The sequence below is a fragment of the Trifolium pratense genome, linkage group LG7 (genome assembly GCF_020283565.1).
Source record: "Trifolium pratense cultivar HEN17-A07 linkage group LG7, ARS_RC_1.1, whole genome shotgun sequence".
In the NCBI taxonomy this organism is placed as follows: Eukaryota; Viridiplantae; Streptophyta; class Magnoliopsida; order Fabales; family Fabaceae; genus Trifolium; species Trifolium pratense.
In genome coordinates, this window is record NC_060065.1 from 39,033,296 (window position 1) to 39,059,344 (window position 26,049).

Genomic DNA, 26,049 nt, shown 5'->3' on the forward strand with positions numbered 1-26,049 from the left:
GAATGAGGGGAATGTGGTGACTTTCCTTATATACGTTGGTATAGTATGCTAAGTAGCAAACGTGTTTCACTACTCGAGTAGGGGATGAGAAAAAATTTCAAGGGGGTCCCTAGGGTGTGAAATCTTAAAACATTGTTCGATTGAAATATTTATACCGATGCGCTACTTATGTAGCGGAATATGTATGTTGCTTTAGTAACAAACAGGTGTATTTTGATAAGTTAACAAAACACGCGAGAAAATTTAGGGGCTATTGAGTAAATTTCAACCACAAATAACAATTCACACGGTGAATTTGGTTTCAAGTTTTGGAATGTTTTTCAAGTAGTTTTATTTTTTTCCCAAATTGACATAATGAGGGGAAATGTGGTGAGTTTCCTTATATATGTTGTTAAAGTACACTAGTAGCCAACTTGCTTGAGTAGGGGATGAGAACAAATTTCAGATTTTTTTTTTTTCTTTCTTTAACTAGTGCCTAGAACACTAGTTATTCATGCCGCTATATTTTTAGTGTAATATATCGAATAATATGTTAACATATCACGTAATAATGTATAGTAGAGGAGTGCTAGGGACACACTCTCTAACACACTCCTCTAACACACACCAATTAAATCTTGCCACATCATCCACTCACTTTCTCTATGTAACTTGTTACCGGTTTCAAGTGTATCCATTTATTTTATTTTATTTTTTAATATTTTTATTTAGATGTTAATACGTTTAATCTTCTTCTCTATCATATTTCACAATCCAAACCTGCAAAAAAAATCACAATAACCCAAACCAAAAATCCATTGAAAACATATTTCACACTAAAATCTTTCTTTTATTTGGATAGGGATATGCGGAGAACAAAATAATTGAAATGAGAATCCGTCGACGTGTTGTTGTGGTTGTCCATTGAATCACACTAAAATCTTTTATTTTGATTCTTCTCCGATCGACCTGTTGTTGTTGTTGTCGTCCAGTTTTCTCTTTTCATTGATTGTTGTATTTTGTTCATGGTAGTTCCTGTCCACTAATTTAAACCGATTAAACAATACAAACTCAGATTCAATATACCCAGATTTAAAACCTAATTAAAAATGATTTAGATCTGGAAAAACCTGTAACAAAAATTGAATCTTGCGAGAAAGACATAGCATGATAATGGGTCAAATTGAACCTCGCGAGAAAGATGATAGTATTCAAGAAATAGACAATAAAACTTGTGAAAAATAAATTTTCAGAAACAAGCACAAGTGAGAAGTGCTTGGGAGTTGGACTGTGAAAATGGCAGGCGAAATCCGTTGATGTGTTGTTAAAATTATTTTTTTTAGGATGTATTGTGTTAACTTGTACAGCCAGTTAACAGGTAACTGATTAAAAGAAGTTGGTGATGTGGCAAAGTTTAATTGTAGTGTGTTAGAGGAGTGTGTTAGAGAGTGTGTCCCTAGCACTCCTCATGTATAGTATTAAAAGACATAACGTGTCACGTTAATTATTTAATGCCTCAACATATGTGTCGCCTTTGTATTATTGAATTTTTTTTTCCTACGCTAACATTTAACTCCTTTTTTTCAGCTCAACATATTTCATGTTTTATGTTTTGTTAAAGAGCCTAATCCAAACTCACTACTTAAAAACCCTAAATTTGCAGCTCCTTTTTTCTTTCACTGTATCTGTTGCCTCCTTCCTCATTCATTATTCATCAGCACCATTCTTCAATTAACCCACATTTTCTTTGTTTTGTTCTTTGACATTCATAAATGGAGCAACCACAACACTTAGTAGAACAAAACTTCCCACTCTTCAAACCATCACGCAAACCCTCAACAAACCCTTCACTCTCCACTTCCAATTCCCAAACCCAAACCCCTCAAAACGACGTCGTTACGCATGAAAACCCAACCTCCAACCCCGAAAACACCGCCACCACCACATTCTCCGATCTCGGCCTCTCCGAATGGGCGGTCAAGACATGCAAAGAGCTCGGAATGAAGTTTCCACGCCGCGTCCAACAGTACTGTATCCCAAAGATTCTAGAAGGCCGTCATGTAATTGGAATTGATGAGACTGGTAGCGGTAAAACTGCGGCGTTTGCGCTACCTATTCTTCAGCGACTCGCGGAGCATCCGTTTGGTGTGTTTGCTCTTGTGGTGACGCCGACTCGTGAGCTTGCGTTTCAGTTGGCGGACCAGTTTCGTGCTCTTGGATCATCGGTTCGTCTCCGAACTGCGGTGGTTGTTGGTGGTATGGATATGCTTACACAGACGAAGGAGTTGGTTGCTAGACCTCATCTTGTTATTGCTACTCCTGGGAGGATTAAGGTTTTGCTTAAGGATAATCCTGAAATTGCTCCTGTTTTCGCTAGGACTAAGGTAATTAATAATGATCATGATGAATTTGGTGAATATTTTGTATTTTTAGTTGATTGATTGTGTTGTTGCTCGTATTTGATGTGCTAATTTAGACTGTTTTTGGATAGACAACTTATTAATAAGCTCTGATAGTATAAGCACTTATGCATAATCTATTTATGGTTTTAAAAAACCGTCCATGAAAAGGGCCGAGACAAAACGGTATAGGTAGCTGCCATTTCTGTTCTCCACCGTTTTTATATAGTAAAAGAAATAAAATAAGTAATGCCAAAACGCCGATACTGCCGCGAAGAGCGAAGAAACGCCATTACGAACGCCATTATTGTGTTGTTGCTCTTGTTTTGATGTGCTAATGCAATTGATTTTAGATTTGTTTTTGCATAAACAACTTAGTAATAAGCTCTTATAGCATAACTATTTCTATAAGAAAATATTAGAAGAAAAAAGTCATACAATTTTCATATAAACTATAAGATGGTTTAATAGGTTATCATGAAGCTTATAGAAATAAACTGAAAAGTGCTTATGGGCATCTATGTTTCTATAAGCTCTTTCAAATAGTTCCACGAGTGCTTAACTTAAATAAGCTTAATCCAAACAGCCACAGACTTGAGTGAGTGCAAAGCTATCAATGATTAGAATTTCTTTTACGTGTTAGTAATCAAAATTGGATACTGTAATTGTATGATTAAATATTATAAATATTTATGCATTGCTCTGTTTTTAAAACATCATAAACAGATTTAGCAATATTATGATTATGCTGTACTTGACACTTGCTTTTTCAGTTTCTTGTCTTGGATGAAGCAGATAGAGTCCTGGATGTTGGGTTTCAGGAGGAATTGAAATTTATCTTTCAGTGCTTACCCGAAAACCGCCAAAACCTATTCTTTTCTGCAACCACGACTAGTAATCTGCAAAAGTTGCGTGAGCGTTATCAAGATAAGCTGTATGCCTTCGAGGCTTATGAAGGGTTTAAGACAGTTGAAAAACTCACTCAACAAGCTGTATTCATCCCTAAAAAGGTGAAGGATGTATATTTGTTGCATATCTTGTCTAAAATGAAAGATATGGGCATTCGTTCTGCAATTGTCTTCGTCTCTACTTGCAGGTATTTCTCTAGATGATGATTTGTTTTAATTTTTCATCATAACCAAGTTTTGCTGTCTATATTATTTTATGCTATTAGGGTCTGCCATTTTTACTTCTTACTGTATTATGTTGCCACTTTCAGATCTTACATTGATTAAATAACTCTGCCTACTATCTGTTCTGTAGCTAATATAAAAATGAGTTTCATTTACTTGTATTCTACGACAATTTTGAATCATATTTCAAGAGGGAAAATTAAATTGTTAAGCCAAAAAAATGTAATGAGTTATAGGTTGGAATACGGAGGTTGTTTGCTTATGCAGTACGAACCTATGTGTGCTTTTTATTCTTTTCCTTGCCATCAATAACTGAACCATTATTCTTGCACATTGGAAAATTAAATACAAATAATATAGGAGTATAGTCGTTCTGGGTTATCCATGCTTACACTTAGGGTGCAAGTTGAGGTCTAGTAGTGGAAATGTTTATGACAATTATCCCCATACTAATAGATCATCCTAAGCAGAAAGATATCGTATTTTGTAAATACTCTAACAGTTCCCAAATTGCAGAGATTGTCATCGTTTAAATTTAATGTTGGAAGTGCTTGATCAAGAAGCTGCAGCTCTATATTCATTCAGATCACAGGCTCAGAGGCTTGAAGCACTTCAAGAATTTAAATCTGGAAAGGTTCCTATATTATTAGCAACTGATGTTGCTGGTCGCGGTTTGGATATTCCTACGGTTGACCTTGTTATCAATTATGATGTTCCAAGGTTAATTTTTTTTCCTTTCCAATTTTGCTATTTTATTTGTACTCTTTTGAAGCATTTGATGTAATGGAAGTCAACTACTCACCTGCAGGTTTCCACGAGATTATATCCACCGTGTTGGTCGTACTGCAAGAGCAGGAAGAGGGGGACTCGCTTTGAGCCTAGTCACTCAGGTAAATACATTTTATTTTAGGGATTAGAGCAAACATTTTTGTTTTTATTTTCGGTTTTCACTTTTAATTACAAGACTGCCACATTGTTTTCAATCTGTTTCCTTTTTTGAGTAGATTTGTACAGATAACACTGAAAGAGACAGTGAAAAAAGAAAACAGATTGAAAATGGACCCTAAAACAATAGAAAGAGATTTGTAATGGTCCATTTACTGAGAGAAAATGTTTTAAATTGAGTTTGAAATTGATTATTTCTTGTAATTCTATGTCTGCACCATATGTATCTTGAACATTGCTTTCTCTTTCCACCTTAGATAAATAGATAACAGAACCAAAAGCCAAGAAAATTAGAAATTAGATGTCATGGTGCTTCATTTCTGATTATTCTATTGTATTTCTGTTTTTGTTGAGGGCATTTGTGGATCAACTAAAATTTTAAGTAGTGGTGAGATGAAAAATTCATAAACATTACAAGTTAATTTTCAAATGTATAAATAAAGGGTTAGGATAAAATGACACCAAAGTGTCAAATAAATTTTGACACCAAATCTCATCCACTCATTTCATTTAATCCAAAGGTTAATACTATCACCAAAATAATTAATATGCACAACTATCACCTAATTAAAACAAATCCTTATCGAGTTGAGATCAGCTCCATTGGGGTATCCTCCTTTTCCTCCAGTCTATTGCTCAGATAGTGACATGTGGCAAAAAAACATTTCAATGGTCCAGATTAAAAAAACAGAACAAGGAAACTTTTCTCTCTTCTTCCCTGCACATATCACTGTTCATCTTCCACAGATATCACCTAATTAATGTGCAAAATTTATTATGATAAAGATTTGTTTTTAATTAGGTGATATTGGTGTACATTAATTATTTTGGTGATAGTTTTTAAACCTTTGGATTAAATGAAATTAGTGGATAAGATTTGTGTCAAATAAATTTTGACACCTTGGTGTCATTTGATCCTAACCCATAAGATTAATGCTGGTGTGTACGAAACGAAAAACATGAATGAATCTAAGCCATCAATTTTTAACCCAAGACTAGCATGATTTCCACCAAATACGGAAGTTTAGTGAATTCAACCAGTAAAACAATCCCATATAAGCATTCTTATATTTCGTATGCCACGTTTGTCGCACCAAGTAGCATTGCTCAACCCATAAATAAATATATTAAAACAAATCTTGTGAAATAGCGGTACAATAGCAGAATTTGAACTAACCGCTATTTTTTTCGTGATTCGATTCTCAATTGACAACAATGACTAAAACAAAATGATTAAAATTTGAAATTTTAGGCTTTAGATACGTTACATATCGGATATGGCGATGCGCCATTTCTTAAAATAATTAGGATACAGTACGTTAAGGACACACGTAAATATCTACGGTTATAAGGTCTTAAATTTCATGTATTCGCCCTTCATAACCTAAAATTATGTCTCCTAGAAATGATCGATAGCATTCACTAATCACTACTAATCCCTTCCTAGTTGCTGACATCTTTCCTGTCTTCAAGCTTATTATAGATTGAAATTTTAACATCTAGATGTAATGATGATGTTGAGTCCTTGTAGCTACTTTATATTTTTAATACTAATATTTGGATATTATATTTTGTCATGAACTATTCTGGTTTCTTGAAGTATAATAACTACATAATGGCGTTGTGGAAGGACCAGCCTAATACATATGGTTAAAACATGATGGGATGATGCTTTTTGGTCTAACATTTGTATCGTATATTTGATTTTTTTTTATTGTCCTTCATAAGGGTCTCCACTGAGAAACACCATTCAGTTTCACAATTCTGCAATCCATGTGACTATTCCACTCACCATTGACAGTTCACACCATGTGCATAAGTTTAAATTGAATGGTCACACAGATTGCAGAATTGGTGATATTGAATGGTATAGAATTTAAAGATATGCATGTTAAAAAAAATTAAGTCTATTTAAATTGACCAGTTTGCATAAGGGATTAAAACACAAATTATCATAAAATAAAAACTGATTATAGCACCAAAAAAAAAAAAAACTGATTAAATTGTTCAACATGACAAAAAATATCTCACACTAAGTAACTATAATATAATAGCTATGGATATCACAGTTTAAAACCAACATTATTAATCTCATTCATTTTGTTGTACATAATTAATGAAAAGAAACAACCTTCACCGATGTATCAAGAAAAAGAGTGGCAACATCAAGAATTTCAATGTCTCATTCTCAAAATTCACCCGTTGAAAGGCATTAAGTTCTGATCTAAATGGTGAAGACACCCGTAGATGCTTTGGAGAATACAACTTCCATAAAAATGTAGTTTTGGGTTAATTTCTGCAAAAACAGTATCCCAACGACTCCCTTTGCCCCACCCATTTTTTTTAATAAGGTCATATAAAATTATACATTATTATACCCAACACTTATCGGTACAGAATGCGTGTTCTAGATATAAGCATAGTATTATCAATAGGGCATTGTAACATAAAGGCATCCATATATTTTCATGTGGTCTTGCTGTTTGCAGAGGCGTTGTTTGGACTGTTTCAATTGTGATGATGGTGTTTCTTATATTATATGAGATCATTTTTTTTAAGGATTTTGATATTTGTTTTGCATTGATTTCCTCGTCACCGTATAACTTTGATGTTGGCAGAATGATGTTGATCTCATTCGTGAAATAGAGGCCCTTATTGAAAGGCAACTTGAAATGATTGAATACAAAGAAAATGAGGTGCTTTCATTAATGAAAAAGGTACGTTTTTATTGGTGTAGCTTTTTTTGGTCTCACATTTGTATTGTATATCTGATTTTGTTTTATTGTCTCTGATTTGTAGCTATTTTAAAATTATGAGCTATGTAAGGCTTCTTTTTTATGATTTCTTTACTTTTGATGTATTGTAGGTTTTCAGTGCTAAGAATGTTGCAAACATGAAAATGATGGATGACGGCTTTGAAGAGAAAGCTAAAGAGCGGAAAAAACAGAAACTGAAAATGCTAGAAGAGAAAGGATTATTAAAGCAAAGAAGTAAGAGAAAAAGAAATAAAGAATTTGCAGAGAAAAGAAATAAACAGGAAAAAGTGGAAGTAGATGCATTATCAAATATAGAATCTCCAAAAAAAAAGAGTAAGAAGAGAAAGTAAATGATATTTTCTCTAAACACTGAAAGGGTTTTTGAAGAATGTTGCTTATTAAGAGGAAAAATCAAAGACAAAGAAAGAAGTGGACAAACAGGAGCGAATCATAGTAGTTTTTCACACAATTTGTGTCACATTTATGAGGGTGGTAGATTTTGATTTGGAGTAATCCTGAGACTAATCCCTGAAATGGCTTATGCAAATGATGTGCAATTTTGGCTATCAAGATACTACTAACTTAGTCAACTGGAGATAAGCTGTACCAATTTAAACTTATACTATGATGTTTCATTTTTTTAAGTTGATTTGATTGTAATATTACATATGGCTTCTATTTTATTGGGGGAGCATTTGATATTTAGGGCAATGTAGGACCCATTGAAAGGACTTAAACTGAAGGAGCAGATTCCAACTCCTGAAATACTATTTGAGCAGTTCTACCAATGTGCAGTTAACAATCTAGTTTTGCAGTCTATTTTATGAACCTATTGATCCAGTTCTTGGCAAACAGTTTTCTACATGAATGCATCTCTGTACACTACAACAGAGTTATCAGTGTTGGTGATTGCAATTGTTTTTGTTAGTTTTGGTGATTACACTACAGCCACTGTGTATAGAGTACATGATTAGTATTATAATACAAAATAAAATCTGTTATAGTTCATTCTACACACGATAATTGACAAGTTTGGGAGGAATGTTTTAATGCTTAAAAGCAAGGCCTGGTGAGTAAAGTTTGATATAAGCTCAAGCATCAGAGACAATCATTCGATCTCTGAGTGACTACAGTGAACCAAGACTATAGTAAATATGCTATTCACAATTGGGGATTCAATTTCTAACAGATGATTTAAAAATGATCCATGATGGTCTCCTTGATGAATATGAATTTGCTTGTTATTGTGGTTGAACTTAGAAGTATCGACTAATATAGCTCTTTAGAGTATCTCTAATGGATTGTCCCTTAGCTAGTATCACACAATTTCCTAACAGAATTCTTAGCTAGTTTATTTTCTCTCCCTCCTTCCTATTCCTATTATATAGTAATTATCCCATGAAGTTCATGCACTAAGTAGCCACGTTAGCATCCTTTCATTCCTTTCTCCCTTCCTTTCCACACCTTAGCCTTCGGCCAATACTCACGCTATGCTTCACAATGAATTATTTAAACCTTATTTAATACGCACTTAACACAATAAAAATGCATCATCCAAAAATTTAAACTATCAAGTTTCAAAAAAGAGACTTAAATTAGAATGGAGTTTTACATTGAAATTTGATAATTCAATTTGTTGTTCTGTTATTATAGATGCAGACATAGATGCTTGTAATATTCTGTTTTAGTTTAATTTTTGTGTTTGTGTTTAGCAGACATAGATGCTTGTAATATTCTATTTTAGTTTAATTTTTGTGTTTGTGTTTAGGTAGAAGGAGCATAGTGGTTACGAGTGTTTTGTCCTGTATTGTATCATCCAAAAGAAGAGTACTCAATTGTAAAAAAAAGAAAGAAAAAAAAAAGAGTAATCAAGGTGGGAAAAGTAATTGCAGTGGCACATTAAACAAGGGAAGTGAAGAATTTAGCAACAGTGACAGTGAGAGATAAAAACAAGTGAAATGAATGAAGGCCATAGTAACTAATAAGTATAGAGAGCCATTGAGCAAATGGGTCAAACCACACACAACAATGAATAGAAGGTTGGAATAGCTAACAAAGTAAAGAAGCTCAAGAGGTACAGAAAAATATGCAATAAAAATGAAAAAGTTGATGAAGTTGACCTATTAAGCACAAATATAGACACCGGATAAGATACGAGCTTTGACACATCGACACCGATAATAATCTGAGAAAATGACATAATTCAATGTAATCATTAGTGTTGGTGTCGTGTCAGTGAGAAAATGACATAACATGTCAGATTTTAAAAATATAAAAGTAAAAATTGAAAAATAGAAATAGAAACTTAATATACTTAAAAAAAAATTAATATATTAGATTTAAAGAATAAAAAAAAAATTATCAAATAGAAGAAAAAATTCACGCAAAGAAGAAAAACGCAGAGAAGAAAGAGGCAAAAATTAGGGTTCCTGAATCAAAGTTGCGAGTCTGCGACTGAAGGACAAATCACGCAAAGGAGAAAGAAGATGTCGAGTAGCCAAAGGTGGTAGCAAAGGTGGTTCGTCTTCTTCAGTTTTTGTTGCAGAAAAGCTTCCTGTGTGTGGGTGTCAAATACCCATGGTGATGTACAAGGACAAGACGAACGAGAATCAAGGAAGATTATTCCGAAACGACTGATAACAGTAGAAGAACTCGCGAAGAAGAACTCTGCGATTTGAAGAAGATGAACAAAAATTGCGTTTTTCTTCTTTGCGTGTTTTATTTCTTCTACGGTATTTGATAATTTTTTTAATCTAATATATTAATTTTTTCTATTGGTAAGTATATTAAGTTTCTATTTATATATTTTTTTTTGTATAAATCTCATGTTATTTTTCATTTTGTTTATTGATTTTTTTTTTTATAGAAAGTCCTTAACATTAACATTTCTTATAGAAAAAATATACAATTAAAAAGATAAAAAAGTATTAAAAAATGTGTATGCGGTTTAGTTTGATTTTGAAAAGTTGATCAAATTAAAATTTGATTCGATCCAATGATTTTCACAAATTGACATAAAAAATTGGTTTTATACTTGCAACTTTCAACTTTTTTGGATCGGTTTGAATTTGAACATCGCTATCCAACATCATCATCCACTTCCATCAATGGTTGATTATAAATTAAGATATCAGAACCATGAGTACATTCCAAATTACTGAGAATATCAACGCTCCTATATATTTACCTCACGATACACATGCAAAATATTAATCTCCCAATTTGACTCTAACAAAGCTTTAATCATCTTCAAAAGCGGTCTACCAACTTTTTGATATCACACTACTTAGCCACGCCTAAACCTTCATATAAGCTCATAGCTCTGCCATATTATAAGTTGCAATAGAATAACCACTAATCCATCTTGTTCTATCATCTTTAATTACTCCACCACAATATGCACACTCGGAAAAAATCTTAGCAGTTCAATCTACATTGAGACAAAACCAACTCTCTTGCGGAGCTTTCCCAAGAACATAAGTATAACAAATCTTTACATTATCTTTGACTAGCGGGCCAGCCTGCCTGTGTCTAACTTATGTACCCAAAAAAAAAAGATACGCCTTATGTTATGGTGAGTTTGTTAATAAAAGATTTTTGTTGCTACTAAAAAAAAGCAAGGGTAATGTTGGTATTATGAAAATTCTACCCCAAAACTCATGTATTCTTTTTATATATTATAGTATAGAATAGATATAGATGAAAAAACCATAAAAAAAAGAGAGGAAGTTAAGGGTATAGAATAGATATAGATGAAAAAACCATAAAAAAAAAGAGAGGAAGTTAAGGGCAATTATGGAATAATTAAAAAACCATAAAGGAAGTTAAGGGCAAAATGGACAAAAAAAATCCAGCCCAAACTCCCTTATCCCCTTTATATATTGTTATAGATATAAAGTAATTTGTTGTTAAATATATTTTTAATCCCTCTAAATATACTATCTTTCATTTGTAGTCTCTCAAAACTTTTACTCCGAATATCGGTTCTCAAAATTTTTTATTTTCAAGTTTAGTCTCTACCCTTTTATTTTTATAAAAATTTACATCGCATGTTCCAACCGACTTTTTTTTATAACATGTCATTGATAAGACTTTAAAATCTTATTAGTTTAATAACTTTACTATTTAATCTTTATTAATTTATCTATAACTTCAAATTATAAATGAAATCGTTAAAATAAAGATTAATATAGTTTAAATTTTTAACTAATAAGATTTTAAAAAAGTCAGGTTTTAAGATTTTGAAAGATTATTTTGACAAAAAAAAAATCTTGAAGATTTTAAAAGAATTTGTAAAATTTTATTGATTTTGTGGGATTTTAAAAGAATTTTTTTTAAATGACTTTTTCAACCGCATGATTCTTAACTGAAGATTCTAATCGAATTCTAATATACTAATTTTTTAAGATTTCACAATATTTTATGAATTTTTAAGATTTTAAAAGATTAATCAATTTCAAACAAAAAAAATAAAGAAGTTACAAAAGTGATATTTTTTAATCAATTTCAAACAAATTATCAAGAGCTAAAATAAGTGTCACCTTTATTTTAATATCGCTCACTACAATTTTGTTTATTTTCTTCAGATTTCTTGTTTGCTTATATTTTTCTTTTTGATTGTTGCCATGAAAACAAAGCGAGGTTGAAAACCAAAGAAAAATACTACTCCGTCTCAAAATATAAGCAAAAGGAGGTCAACAAAAGTAAATGTATCTGGACTAAATTTTAAACCAAATACATCAACTTTCATTGACCAATTTTTACTTATATTTTGAGACGGATGAAGTATAAACAAAGAATGTATGAGCCATATGTTCTTATAGGTATTCGCGTAAAAACAAAGTTCTTATTGGTGTAATGCTTTCTGGTGTATTGCTAATTCTTTGGATGTGTCATCCGATGAGTATTACCTATTGTCACATCTCATGGCAGCTCCATAGCAAAATATAAAAACTTGTTAACCAATACACGAATGTCAATATGTCAATAGATAATTTTGATTACGAATATTTCTAATTGTCTATTAGTAAAAATAATAGAAATTTGATATTTAAAAAATATTCATCGAAACAAATTAAACAAGATCTTATATAATAATATTTACATTTATATACTTTTAAAAAAATACGGTTAAAACAAAACATATGAATAGTGCATTTAGTCAAATTAGATCCTATAAAATCAGACTGCAGAAATAAAAGATCCTCTTCCGTGAGATTCCACGGGAGGCCTGCAGTACCAATCTATGCCATTAATTGAATTTTTAATATTTTATTTGTCAACATATAAAAAAAATTAATGAACCAGATTTCACTAGACCACATTTTCACGGAGAGAATCTGCTTCCTTTGGAGTTTGGAAATCATTCTATTGTCGTGCTTTTGGAGAGTAAACCTGATGCCACTATTGATCATTTTTTGCGAGATTGTGATTTAATGGAAATAATTTGGTAAAGTTGATCGAGAACTTGTAATTGTTCTGATTGAATATCTAAGATTTTTTTTTTAGATTTTATAAAAGTTTTGATTTAATATCACAATATTGTTTTATAGTAAAATCCTTTGAAATAGGCGGATTTAACGTTAATATTTAACTGTCATTTTGATATTTTAAGTGTACGATTTGTCAATTACTCTTATATTTTTTTAATATAAGTAATTAATTCTATATATTTTCTGCGAGATTGTGATTTAATGGAAATAATTTGGTAAAGTTGATCGAGAAGTTGTAATTGTTCTGATTGAATATCTAAGATTTTTTTAGATTTTATAAAAGTTTTGATTTAATATCACAATATTGTTTTATAATAAAATCCATAGGAGGATTTAACGTTAATATTTAACTGTCATTTTGATATTTTAAATGTACGATTTGTCAATTACTCTTATCTTTTTTAATATAAGTAATTAATTCTATATATTTGAAAAACTAAAAGTTTATTTTTCTTAAATATTTTTTGGTACAAAACAAAATTACATATTAATTTTTTTTGGTACATAACATATTACACTTATTGGAGAGAGAAAGTGTGTGTGTAAAAAAAATTTGGTGAATTAAAATGATGAAATATTATGAAGATAATGTGCAAAAATACACTTTGCTAGTTTGGTGTTACTATTCTAAAAAGATACTATGGTGCTCAGTCAGATGTTAATATTAAGTTATGGACTTCTCCGCCTCCGCAAATAGCGCATGTGCTGGTTGCGGATGCAACGGGTGTCTTGAGGCAGCGTCCTCGTTAGTTTGTGTTGTTGTCTTTTTATTTTCCCCTTTATCAAAAAATTTCTAAAAAGATACTATGGAAAAAGCGGAGGGAGAAGTAGTAATTTATGGTTATAATAATGACATGTTATATGTACCAAAAAAAATAATGACATGTTATAAAAAAATTATTTATAATAACCGATCGTTAGTTGGTTCGGTGGTGATTGACGTTGTGCTTGATAGGAAGGACCAGATTCGATCTCCGCAACTGCGATAGAGATGAGGTTGGAACCACTTTACTTTATGTCAGAATTAAGGCCCGAACCAGATTAAAGACAAAAAAAAAAAAATTATTTATAACATATTATGTGAACTTTTGTTAAAAAAGCATAGACTAAAGTTCAAAAAAATTAGTAGAATGACCAAAATAAAATTTGAAATATTTAGAAGAGTATATTACCCGTTAATTTACAATTTATTTTGTCTTTGATATAAATTAAATTCTACCGTATAATTAAATAATAAACATATGGCAACATGATAAGAGATTGCATACTCTTCGAGATGGGAATATTTGTGCAAATTTCTTAGCTAAGTTTGAAGCTCGTAACCCTGAAGCTTATTCTCCTATAGCTGTTCCGCCGGATGGAATGAGTCTTCTCCTGCTAGCTGATGCTAGTGAGACTATTTTTTCTAGATAATTTTCTTTTTGTCTTTTTTTTTTCTTCATCTTGTACCAAAAGAGAGTGCATATTCCTTATTTAATTTTTTTTTTGACGCAAATATTCGTTATTTAATTATTTAATTATTTTGCTTATGTCAAAAAAAAAAAATTTATTTAATTATTTTGCCTGTGAATACTTACTCACTAAGATATATTCTTTAAATGGAAAATCACCCTATTTATGAAGAAAAATATTTCTTTTTGGTCAAGAATAAAAATAAAGTTTAGATTATTTACCATACCCATAGTAGTAGTAGCATGCCCGTTTTCAATTTTAGGGTTAGAAAATTAGGATTCTTTCCAATTAAGTGAAGATCCCAATTCACAATCGTATCGCGTACCCATTTTCTCTATAAAATCAACATTCTTCACCCCCAAATTCCATTGACCTATTTTCTTTCTCTCTATTTTCTTTCTCTCTGTTTTTTCCCTATCTCTGAGAAACCATGGCAGAAGAACAAATTTCATCAGAGATTAACAAACTCTCTCTCTCCGAAACTAAAATCTCACTCGTAACCGCCGACGAGGTCGTTTTCAAAATCGAACCAGCAATCGCAAAAGATATGGAAACGGTTCAATCGTTCATCGAAGAAACCGACGGAAAAATCACAACGATTCCTCTTCCCAATGTATTCAGTCATGATCTTCCTTTAATCATCGATTACTGTGAGAAGAACATTGCTGGAAAGATCACGAAGGAATTCGAAACTCAATTCGTGAAAAATCTGAACAATGAACAGGTCAAAGATCTTTTCCTTGCTGCTAATTACTTGAATATCACGAAACTTCTTGATTTTCTGAGTCAGGTTATTGCTGATCGAATTGCGAATAAGAGTGTGGAGTATGTGAGAAAGTATTTTGGGATTGAGAATGATTTTTCGCCGGAGGAAGAGGCTAAGCTTCGGGAAGAGCTTGCTTGGACTTTTACAGGTGTTGACGAAGATGAAGATGAGAATTGAGTGTTTTTGTTGTTCAAATTGTTATCAATTGAAATTATAGATGTAATTTTTGCCCTAATAATAATAATAATATACAGTTTGAGTTTGTTTTTGTTACAAGTCTTTTGTTGGTTCATATTTGTTGATTATACTGTTACAAATCAAACCTAATTTTCTTGATTTTGGATTCTTGAATTACCAATTCATCATTGTTTAGCTATTTCTTCAATTGTAGGACCACTAAGAAAACATAATATCAGAAAATAACATAATTCAATATATTCTTCATAAGTGTCAGTTTTGTGTGTCCGACGCTGGGACATGCCTAATCCCGTGCTGTGTTGGTGCTTCATAGTAGAAAACGCCTTTTTGAGTGGTACATATTGGAGAGACATACCAGCAAACTATTTTCTTGCCGGAGTGATTTTCGACGAAAAAGTTTTTAAGCTATAGCTTGCCATTAGATAGAACCATTGTTTAAATTGTGCCACACCACAATTTCAGTTGTGGCTGTAATATTATGGAGTTTGAAGTCTCTGCAACTGTATCACCACTGCATTAACCCTATTTTTCTGCATTTTACGACAATGCATGTAGTGTAACTGTGGCCATAATTTAAAACCATAGATCTAACTTTTTGTGCTAAACCTTGCGAGCTATTGGTATTGGTTACAGGTACAACCTGTGTAGGTTCTACTTAATGTTTATTGAAATGACATCATCGATGAAAACAAAATTGGCAGAATTGTGAAATTGAGTAATGTCTCTTGATTGAGATTCTTGTCTTGATTAAGCTGTAACTTGTTGCATCATGACACTTGAGCAAAAGGGCATTATTTCTTGAATTAGATTAGAAAAAGTAGTGATCCAATTGGAATTTTGTAGCTGTTTTTTGTTATTTTGCAGGTTTTTGATTTATGCATTCTCATTCTCTCTTTATTTTCTTGACCTATGATGTTTATTTAAGATTGAAATGCAGCAGAAGGTTACAAAACTAGGGGCTTCCAAGAATCACTGGCTAGTGAACACCTACTGTTAGGAATAGGATCCATGATTACATGTAATGCTACTGATTGAAAAATGAGATTTACATTATATTAAAAATTTTAATTTGTAGCTTGTTATATAACATTGTAAAGTTGAGTTGATTAAGAAATATCGATTGTTAAGAGTTTTGACCCCTAATTCATTTCTTTGTTCTTCTGGTAAAAAGGCTTTCCATTGTTTAATATCTCTTACCAATGCATATTCGGTTTTGTAGCCATTCATAGTGTTGTTTTTTACAAATGAGTTGTGTCAAAATCTACAAAGTTGCAATTCCTGCATTAACACGACAAATTGCTGCAAACTTGTCAGCTTAAATATTCAAATCAAAGTGTTCTATTTTTAGTGTTTTTGTTACATTTCAAAAATTTCACATAGGATGCTTTAGTAAACTTTTATATACTAATGTGTGATATTGAGCTACTGAAAGATAATGTATAGTTGACTAGAGGCAGATGATAAATGATTGTCTATAGGCGGATGTTTACGCTGATTTTTGGTAAACAAACGCTAGTTTAAATTAATTACTGGAGAGATCAACTAGTAAATTTCGGGAAAAGTGTTTATGCGTTGGATTAAAAGAGTTTTGAAAGTTCGTCATTGAATACAACGTTTACTTGTTATAAAGAATGATTTAATGCAAAAAAGGTTTAATTACAAATGATTGTAAAAAGGTTTGAAAGATAAAGTTTACAAGAAAAACATGTAAATTGCAAGTTAAATGTAAATGAAAGGAAGTTCACTCGAATGAGAGAACCATTAAAATGCAAGAACGTAAGTTTGAAAGTAAAGACTTTGCAGAAAATTAACTTTGCATTGAATTGTAAATGTTTACAAATAAAAGATAATGGTTCACAGATTCATACATGTTTCTCGTTGCACTCGTTTCTCGCTTTAGCATGGGTACTTTGAGTTTATGAGAGTTTGTGTATGCGAATTGTGACCATGATTTCGACTAAAAAACTAGTATTTATAGACACAAATAAGTAACTGTTGCCTAACGTTATGCTACTAATCTTCTGCCACGCGTCCTCATTCGTTTGAAATGAACCGTTACTCGAAGCGCTGCAACCGTCGAAATCGAACTGCATTCTGAAATGAGAAAATATTCTAAGGCCATAATCATTAATATTTCGATTTAGTAACTGTAATCGAAAGGAAAAATGATCAAAAGGCATTATTTGCTTATAACAAAAGAAACTAAGTTATTTCTTCATCTTTTGCCTCTTTGACTTCAAAGTATGACAAGGAATTCATACTTTCAAATACTTTCCATTAGAACTCTCTTATTCTTAAAGACATTACCCTTTATCTTCATAAATGAGAAGGTTAAATATAATCTTTCTTGTTCTTGAAAACATTTATGTCATCCTTTATGAAAGTCAAAGTCAATGGACTTTTGAATAGAGTCAACATATTTTTAAACAAAAGATAAAATGCATATTTTAGCTCGACTAAAATATGGGATAACAGCGGTACAACGAAACGATGCTTTGCTAGAGTTATTTGTGAGATCACAGATCTAGACGTTGCTTCGCTCGTTCCTTTTAGTGCATGATTTCTGATATGGTTTTTTGTGTTTTTGTATTGCGGAATTTGGTGAGATATAAATTTAGGGAGAAAACTCTCCTCAAATATAGGGTTATATGAAGAATACTAAAGTTCTTGTTTTATTCATTATGCTTATGGCTCTATATATAGAGCTACATAAAAAACAAATCATATATTTTTAAAACAAAACTAATCCTATAATAAATTCTAAACAAATCTTAAATATTCTAAATAGAAATATAAATCATAAAATCTAATATTATCATATTTTAAATATAAATCTAAATAATATTTAAATCTAAGATCTTCAGAAGATATTTAGGCATATTATTCTCAACACTCCTCCTTGACTGAATATCTTTTGTGCGTATCCAATCTGAGCTTCTTGTTTTGATTCTTCTTCTTATCGCAAGCTTTAGCATCTTTGTGCCTTGTGGACTTCATGGTAGAAACATTGCATTTGTTATGACTTTTAGGTGATTTTTCACAAGCATATTTATTCTCCTCCTTAACTTGAAATTTCTTCAAAATACCTGAATCTTCGCGATCTTCTTTGAATTTAAGTTCTTTTTTCTCTTCAATAATATGATCATTCTTCATTAAATCTAAAACAAATCTTTTGCCTTTAATCTGAGATGTGATCACATCCTTATTGTTTTGATCCTTAATCACACAACTTTTATGTTCAAATATCACTTTATAATTTTTCTCCAACAACTGAGCAACACTTAAAAGATTCTGATTAATTTCAGGAACATATAAAACATTGGAAATTTGTTTCATACCTGCATGAGTTTTAATTGAAATTGTTCCAATGCCTTCTACTGCAATTTGTTCTCCATTCCCAATTCTGACTTTGGAAATAGAAGTTTTATTGAGCTCTTTGAAAAGATCTCGATCATAAGTCATATGGTTTGTGCAACCACTGTCAATGAGCCATTCTTTTGACGGTTTGTTGGTTGTAAAACCTGAGATTGCAAGTAGTAGTTCCTGGTCTTCTTCATATTGTTCATGAGCAATGTTAACATCTCCTTGTTGTTGTTGTGATGTGCATACCTTCATCATATGACCTAATTTACCACATTTTTCACATTTGGCATCAGGCCTCCACCAACAATTCTTTGGTGAGTGATTATCCTTTTTGCAATGAGGACATGGTCTGTGTTGGTATTTCTTTCCAAAACCTTTTGCTAGACATATACCATCTATAGTTATTTCTTCCCTCATAAGTCTTCTCTGTTCTTGTGCATGCAATGCATGTAACACTTCTGGCAGAGTGATTTTACTCAAATCTTTTGTGTTCTCCAAGGCGGCTATAGAGACTTCATATCTTTCAGGTACCGTTACAAGGAGTTTTTCCACAATTCTGGAATCAGAAAATTGAGTGCCTAGTAATCGTACCTTATTAGCAATACCCAATAATTTATCAGCGTATGTCTTGATTGTTTCATCCTCCTTCATTCTTTGCAACTCGAACTCTCTCTCAATAAATTCATAACTTGCATGCTTCGAATCCTTTCATCTCCTTTATATTCTTCTTTTAGGTAATCCCAAATTTCTTTTGGTGTTTTGAGAGTCATGATTTTAATAAAGACGGTTTGTGAGACACTTGCAAACAAACAAGTCTTTGCCTTTGCCCTCTTGGTTTTTCTTTCTTTATGAGTTTTCATCTGTTCTGCTGTGGGATCTTTTGGTAACGAAGAAACATCGTAATCATCCTCCACAGTTTCCGATAGATCTAGAGCATCTAAGAATGCCTCCATTCTCGCCGCCCAAAGATCATAGTCTTCTCCATCAAAGGTCGGAGGAGCAACCTTTGAAAAATCCATCTTCACAGGTCCTTATGAACGTTGGCTCGGATGCCACTGATATGGTTTTTTGTGTTTTTGTATTGCGGAATTTGGTGAGATATAAATTTAGGGAGAAAACTCTCCTCAAATATAGGGTTATATGAAGAATACTAAAGTTCTTGTTTTATTCATTATGCTTATGGCTCTATGTATAGAGCTACATAAAAAACAAATCATATATTTTTAAAACAAAACTAATCCTATAATAAATTCTAAACAAATCTTAAATATTCTAAATAGAAATATAAATCATAAAACCTAATATTATCATATTTTAAATATAAATCTAAATAATGTTTAAATTTAAGATCTTCAGAAGATATTTAGGCATATTATTCTCAACATTCACGCGGTTTTCCAAAGCATAAAATTATATTAGAGTATTTAAACATTAGAGGATAAAATTGTTCTTACATCTTGTTATCTTATCGTCAAAACTAAATTTAGAGGTTCTTATGGATGATCTTGAAGAAGTACATGAATGGAAAGCAAAAGTTTCTCATGAACAAGTTTCTCATAAGCAATTCTGAACCCCCAAAAGAAAAAGGATGGAAGAGACAATTCCAATGGTTGACTATGTGTCCATTCCTAACCTGTTTATCTGTTTTCTCGTTAACTATACCTTGAAAAGGATGTAATTAATTAAGTGTTTACATGTGGCGCCTAAATGTACAACATAGGATGACTGTGTCCACGTGTGAATTTCCGTTAGCCACAAGGACATTACAAACAAAGTTAGTCAACAAATTGACAGAAAAGACTAACTAATGCAAACACGGAAAATGTAAGGGACCAAATCGATACTCCCTCTGTAACGCTTTATAAACAAAAATGCACTTTCTATATAGATCAAATACATTAAATATATAATGAATTTAGAAAGTGCATTTTTGCTTATAGAGTGTTACGGAAGAAGTACTTTTTAAATGTAAGTCACCAAATTAAAACACAGAATAAACGTAAAGGCCAAAATCAATCTAAATTTAAGCCATTTGTAAAAGCAACGCTTCACCACCATAATCAATCTAAATTTATTACTCTCTTTATTTTTATTTATTGTTTCTCTCTCGCAATACTCGTTTTTCTCTTTCAATCTCTCTTGCATTCAAGCCACTAGGTTTGGTCTAGTGGTGAGGAGTTTGGGTAGTATGCTATAGGTCCTGAGTTCGATCCACAACTCATTATAAACAAAAAAAAAAAAAAAAACTCTCTTGCATTCTCTCCCTTGCAATAATGGCGCAAGAAGCATCATCTTCAACATCGTCAAAGACGATCTCATTGAAAACTGGTGACGGTGAAATATTTGAGATAGAAGCTTCTGCAGCAAAGCAGATGAAAACTGTGCAGCGTCTAATTGACGATTTGGGGGATGATATCACAATTCCTCTGCACAATGTTTTCAGCAAGGAACTCCCTAAGATAATCGAGTACTACAAGAAGGACATCACTGGAGAGATCACCAAGGATTTTGAAGCTGAGTTTGTAAAAGATCTCAACGACGACGAGGTCAAGGTCCTTTTCCTTGCAGCAAACTACTTGGATGCGAATAAACTTTTCGAATTTCTAAGTCAAAACATTGCAGATCGACTCGAGAGTAAGAGCGTAGAGTATGTGCGTAAGTATTTTGGTGTCGAAAATGATTTTACACCCGAGGAAGAATCCAAGCTCCGAGAAGAGCGTGCCTGGTCTTTTAGGGGGATCAAAGAAGATGAGTAGTGAATTAATAATAATTATGATTATCATGTATTAGTAGATTATGAATAAGGTACATAATTCTCAGTGTTATCTTTGAATTTATGAATTAAATATGCGATCTTTTCCCTAATGGTACACAATTTGTGTTTAACTGTGCTATAATTGCTTTGACGTAGATTGATCAAATATTTATTCTTTGTATTTTTTATTTTGACTAGCGAGTCAGTAACATGATGTTGATCTTCTATCATCCAACCCTCTAGCCCGATTAGCTTTTGTATTTACATCTACTTCTTAATGGTTTCCATTTATAGTGAACAATATCCCTTTCCAATGAGCATATTTTAGATACCTTAATATGGGCACGACAACATTCATATGATGTTCACAAAGATTAAAATCTTGCTTTTTAGGCCCCCAGTTGCTTCCAGACCACCAAAAATCCCAAAATGACCCTAATTTAGGTCACAATTCAGTTTGGATTCTACAATCCGAAATCAACATTTTATTCGTATTGTAGGATCCAAAAATGCTATCTTTTGTTTCGTAGGATCCGAAGTGGTGTTTTACGGCTAAAACATGGAGTAACGCTTAGTTTTGAAACAAATCTTTGTTGCAAAAACCTAGAATAAGCATTATTTCGGAGCTACGTTTCGAAAATGCCTTGCTTCGTTACGTACGATCCGAATTCGCCCAGCTTCGTTTCGTAAGTTCCAAACGGGTGTTTTATAGCTACAAACCCAGAAGCTTCATCAGTTTTCGAAAAATAGAGTTGTGGGGCAATTTAGGGTTTAAAAAAGGGGCTATTTTGATTCTTTATCAATTATCAATATTCATCAAAAGATTTTGTCTTTGTCATTCAAAGAAAGGAGTATTTGGAAGGCAAACTCCGAATTCCTAACACTACAAGTAAGATTTCTCTCTAACTTCTCATTTTCATGATTTCATGTTTGATTTAGTTTATGTTTATGTTCTTTATCGTGTTTTGGAATTTGATTTGATTTTAGTGTATATGTTTGTGTTCTTAATCTTTATAACATGTAATCAACAAAATGTTTATGAGCACAAACTGTTTGACAAAATGCTTATTATGTTTGACAAAATGCTTTTTATGTGCATAATCTTTCTGCAACAAAATGCTTGGCAAAATGTTTCACAATCTTTCTATAACAAAATGCTTGACAAACTGTTTATGAATTTTTGAGTTTTTTCTAGGCTCACAAATTGTGTGCTATATATGCTGGAATTATGAAAACCATTCTTTAGTTTTCCACAACATTTGGTTGAGCAATGTCAGGTTCAACAACATTAGGTTGAACAATACCGGATTCATCCCAACACCTACCTATATATATCAACCAATACAAACACAAAATATCAGAAAACCTGCTCAGTTTGGAATATAAGTTCCGAATTCAAACATCACAAACAATCAAAAATTGATTATAGATAAGAAAAAAATCAGAACAATCTATACATAAAAATAAATTAATCAATAAAAATTTTTATAGAAAAAATAAAAAGAAATCGCATAAAAATAGAAATATAGAATTAAAAAAAAAACAATACACAATTTTTTTATTTTATAAACGAAACATAAACAATATTACTACAAAGTTTACTAAATTATCCTAAATATTCCTAATAAAATTTAATTTTTGATTAAAAATATACACGGGACCATTATTTATCACTTAAACATAAAAATTGAATAAATAAGTTTACAAGAAATAATTAACACAATAATTCCACTTATATTTTAACAATATTTATAACAAAATTTTAAATATTTAATTTTAAATAAATTTTAATATACTGACAAACTCAAATATCGAATAAAAGTCAATAAATCCCTGCGAATGCACGGGGTGCTAAACTAGTTACTAACAAAAATTGTATCTTTATAAATTGTTTTCTCGTTAACTATACCTCGAAAAACTTATAATTTTTTTTCCGAATAAAAGTCACTAAATCCGTGCGAATGCACGGGGATTTAAACTAGTTACTAACAAAAATTGTATCTTTATAAGTTGTTTTCTTGTTAACTATACCTTGAAAAACTTATAATTTTTTTTCGACGGTTTGAAAAACTTATAATAATACATTTTTCTGACAATTCAATCTCATAATAATACATAAAAGCATATTTATTGGTATAAATTGTTTCATATAAACTAAAAAATAAGTCAATACAAACAGACCTTACATCTCTATTAACAAACAAATCTAATTTAATTAAGGAAGGGGTTACAGCACATCATCGTTTAGCGAATGAGATTTGTTGTATTCGAAAGCTGCTAGCTAATGATTGGGAAGTGATTCTTACTCGTACTCTTCGTGAGGGAAATGCGTGTGCTGATGTGTTGGCTAAATTAGGTGCTAACTCTGACTCGCCATTGGTGAATGTTCCTACTCCTCCTAGAGACTTGGTTAAGCCACTCTGGGATGATGCTTGGGGTGTAGAGTTTATTAGGGAGTGATCCCTTATTGGCTTTTTCTTTATTTTTTTTCTATTTTTTCTCTTATGTAACCAAAAAAAATAAAACAAATCTAATTTAATTTAATTTAAAGACAATTTCGAATTTATAAAAATAAAAATAAAAGATCTTAAAAGATAAGTTTGTCAAATAACAATCCATGTAAGCCATCTCAACAAGGGAATATTTTTAAATCCTAAAGAACAAAAAAAAAACTACTCAATCCTAAAGATCTTAAAAAAGATTATATTTTTATTTGTTACAAAATAAAAAATAAACATCTTTTTAGGGTTAACCGTTTCCTATATATATAGAAGAGTTCTTCACAACCATAAACTCATAAACTTTATTTTCTCTCGCTCAACAATTTTCCCATCTCAATATCTCATCACACTTTTGTTTTTCTCTCTTTGATAACTATGGCAGAAGAAAAATCACAAGCATCATCATCAAAGATGCTCACGCTGAAAGCATCTGATGGTGTTCTTTTCGAGGTTGAACTTAACATCGCAAAAGAGATGAAAACTGTGCAAGCATACATTGATGACTGCGAAGATATTGAAACAATTCCTATACCTAACGTATTGGGCAAGCATCTTGCTATAGTAATCGAGTACATCAAGAAAACCAACGAAGAATATGATGCCGAATTCGAGAAGCAATGGAATATGGATGACTTGCAGTTACTACTCCTTGCTGCAAATTATCTCAATATAAGCGGTCTTCAGGAATGTCTATGCAAGGCCATTGCCAAACGGATTGAGAATAAGAGCCCGGAGTATGTGCGCAAGGTTTTTAATATCGAAAACGATCATTCGCCTGAGGAAGAAGCCAAGCTCCGCAAGGAATATAAGTGGGCTTTTGAGGGTGTTGATAAAGATTAAGCTGCTTGAGTAGCTTTTGAAACAGATAAGGGTTTTTTATTTTTTGAGTTAAAAAAAAAAGAAAAAGATCTAGAGTTATTTTTATTAGGGTTTTATTTACTTAAGAAATTAGAAATTTAATTTTTTATCTTATCTTATTTGGTTTATTAGTATGGACTATTAGTTTGAATATGCCTCAGAGTATTTCTTGTTTGAACCCGCTTTTGTGATATTGAATTCTTAAATTAACTCTTTTATTATTATTGTTATTGTTTTGATGATGTGAATTGTGCCTAGTTAATTTGAGAGTATTTTTTATTTACTACTACAACAGTGATGATCAGTGATGATGATTATTAATTTATGATGATCATAATAATGTTGAAAATAGTGATGAAAAATATGAGTATGGCTGAAGGGAAAAGAGTAAACCTGTGGTGTTGTTGTTAAGGATTAAAAACAAAATTAGTAATTTTGATATTCAATAATTTTTTAGAGTATCTTGTTAGATGAGATCACCCAAGAGCACTTAGATGAGTATCTTGTTAGTTTAATCAAGGTCATGGGTTGGATTCCTGGTGTCGTAAGTCTCTTCTAACTTAATCAAGGTCCTGTATTCGATCATTGGTTTGGGCATGCAACACTGTTAAAACTCTTAGAGAGAATTTGTCATCCATTTGAGTCCCACAAAATTGAAAAGATTAGTCAGTTGCAAGTATAGGATACACAGTTTACACCAAAAAATCTTGTTAGATGAAAGAAAGAAAAAAAGTCAAATGTGTTGACCGTCTTTCAACAAAATATTGATAATTGAATGAGAATATTTTATTTATTTATTTATTGAAAACATAATAGATTTAACAAACGCACCGATACCCATAAGCCATTAATGTGTTATGCATCTTAAGATCTGTCCTAAAGAGCACTCAGAATTTTAATTACTTCCTCCGGCTTTATTTATAAGCAAACCTTCGAAACAAGCTACAACCTTCGAAACCGCCGACAATAGAAGGAACACCATAAATGCAGGTGAACCGAGAGCAACGGAAGAAAGCCGCTTGTCGCAGCTTGCTCCAAATACCACCACAACAAAACAAAACCACCAAGCTTGTAGCCACCACACATCCACATCACCACCGACTCAAAACAGTTGCAACCGCCATCACCACCGCCATATCAGATTCATAAAATAAAATAAAATCACGCAGAAACGCGTGAAATAAAAAAACAACAAAACATGGAGGAACATAAACGCAGAAACAGGACGACCATGCCGAATTCCAAGAAGAGGAAATAGAACACCGTCACATGGAGGAGCTCGACCAGAAGGTGAACGAGAACAGAACCGAAAAAGAAAAAAAAAACAACAAAAACAAAAATAGAGCCAGAAGAAAAAACAAGAATAGATCCGGAAAACAGATCAGAGTCGGGCACCGTGATGCGGAGGACTGACTCTTCCTCGTCGCACCAAGATATTGATTATTGATACTA

The 26,049-nt window shown here is 31.9% G+C and overlaps 4 protein-coding genes across 4 annotated transcripts; all 4 read left to right on the forward strand.

The window, feature by feature from the left end:
* Window positions 1-748: 748 nt before the first annotated feature.
* On the forward strand, window positions 749-8,000 carry LOC123893915 (DEAD-box ATP-dependent RNA helicase 36). The gene is made up of 6 exons (XM_045943744.1): window positions 749-2,363; window positions 3,152-3,474; window positions 4,028-4,231; window positions 4,320-4,401; window positions 7,075-7,173; window positions 7,323-8,000. Exons 1-6 carry the CDS (start codon window positions 1,752-1,754, stop codon window positions 7,560-7,562), a joined length of 1,560 nt encoding a protein of 519 aa, XP_045799700.1. The 5' UTR covers window positions 749-1,751; the 3' UTR covers window positions 7,563-8,000.
* A 6,353-nt stretch (window positions 8,001-14,353) lies between these two features.
* On the forward strand, window positions 14,354-15,195 carry LOC123893916 (SKP1-like protein 14). Its single transcript, XM_045943745.1, has one exon. The coding sequence runs from the start codon at window positions 14,587-14,589 to the stop codon at window positions 15,097-15,099; it is 513 nt and encodes a 170-aa protein (XP_045799701.1). The 5' UTR covers window positions 14,354-14,586; the 3' UTR covers window positions 15,100-15,195.
* Window positions 15,196-20,756: 5,561 nt separating this feature from the next.
* On the forward strand, window positions 20,757-21,239 carry LOC123896396 (SKP1-like protein 14). Its single transcript, XM_045946788.1, has one exon. It carries the CDS (start codon window positions 20,757-20,759, stop codon window positions 21,237-21,239), a length of 483 nt encoding a protein of 160 aa, XP_045802744.1.
* Window positions 21,240-24,114: 2,875 nt separating this feature from the next.
* On the forward strand, window positions 24,115-24,579 carry LOC123896397 (SKP1-like protein 14). Its single transcript, XM_045946789.1, has one exon. The coding sequence runs from the start codon at window positions 24,115-24,117 to the stop codon at window positions 24,577-24,579; it is 465 nt and encodes a 154-aa protein (XP_045802745.1).
* The last annotated feature ends 1,470 nt before the right edge of the window (window positions 24,580-26,049 follow it).

Bases quoted from the DNA above. Each gene is read 5' to 3' on its own strand.
- LOC123893915 (XM_045943744.1), top strand. From the start codon at position 1,752: ATGGAGCAACCACAACACTTAGTAGAACAAAACTTCCCACTCTTCAAA. The intron at 2,364-3,151 runs GTAATTAATAAT...TTGCTTTTTCAG, and splicing joins CTGTTTTCGCTAGGACTAAG to TTTCTTGTCTTGGATGAAGC. The intron at 3,475-4,027 runs GTATTTCTCTAG...CCCAAATTGCAG, and splicing joins GTCTTCGTCTCTACTTGCAG to AGATTGTCATCGTTTAAATT.
- LOC123893916 (XM_045943745.1), top strand. From the start codon at position 14,587: ATGGCAGAAGAACAAATTTCATCAGAGATTAACAAACTCTCTCTCTCC.
- LOC123896396 (XM_045946788.1), top strand. From the start codon at position 20,757: ATGGCGCAAGAAGCATCATCTTCAACATCGTCAAAGACGATCTCATTG.
- LOC123896397 (XM_045946789.1), top strand. From the start codon at position 24,115: ATGGCAGAAGAAAAATCACAAGCATCATCATCAAAGATGCTCACGCTG.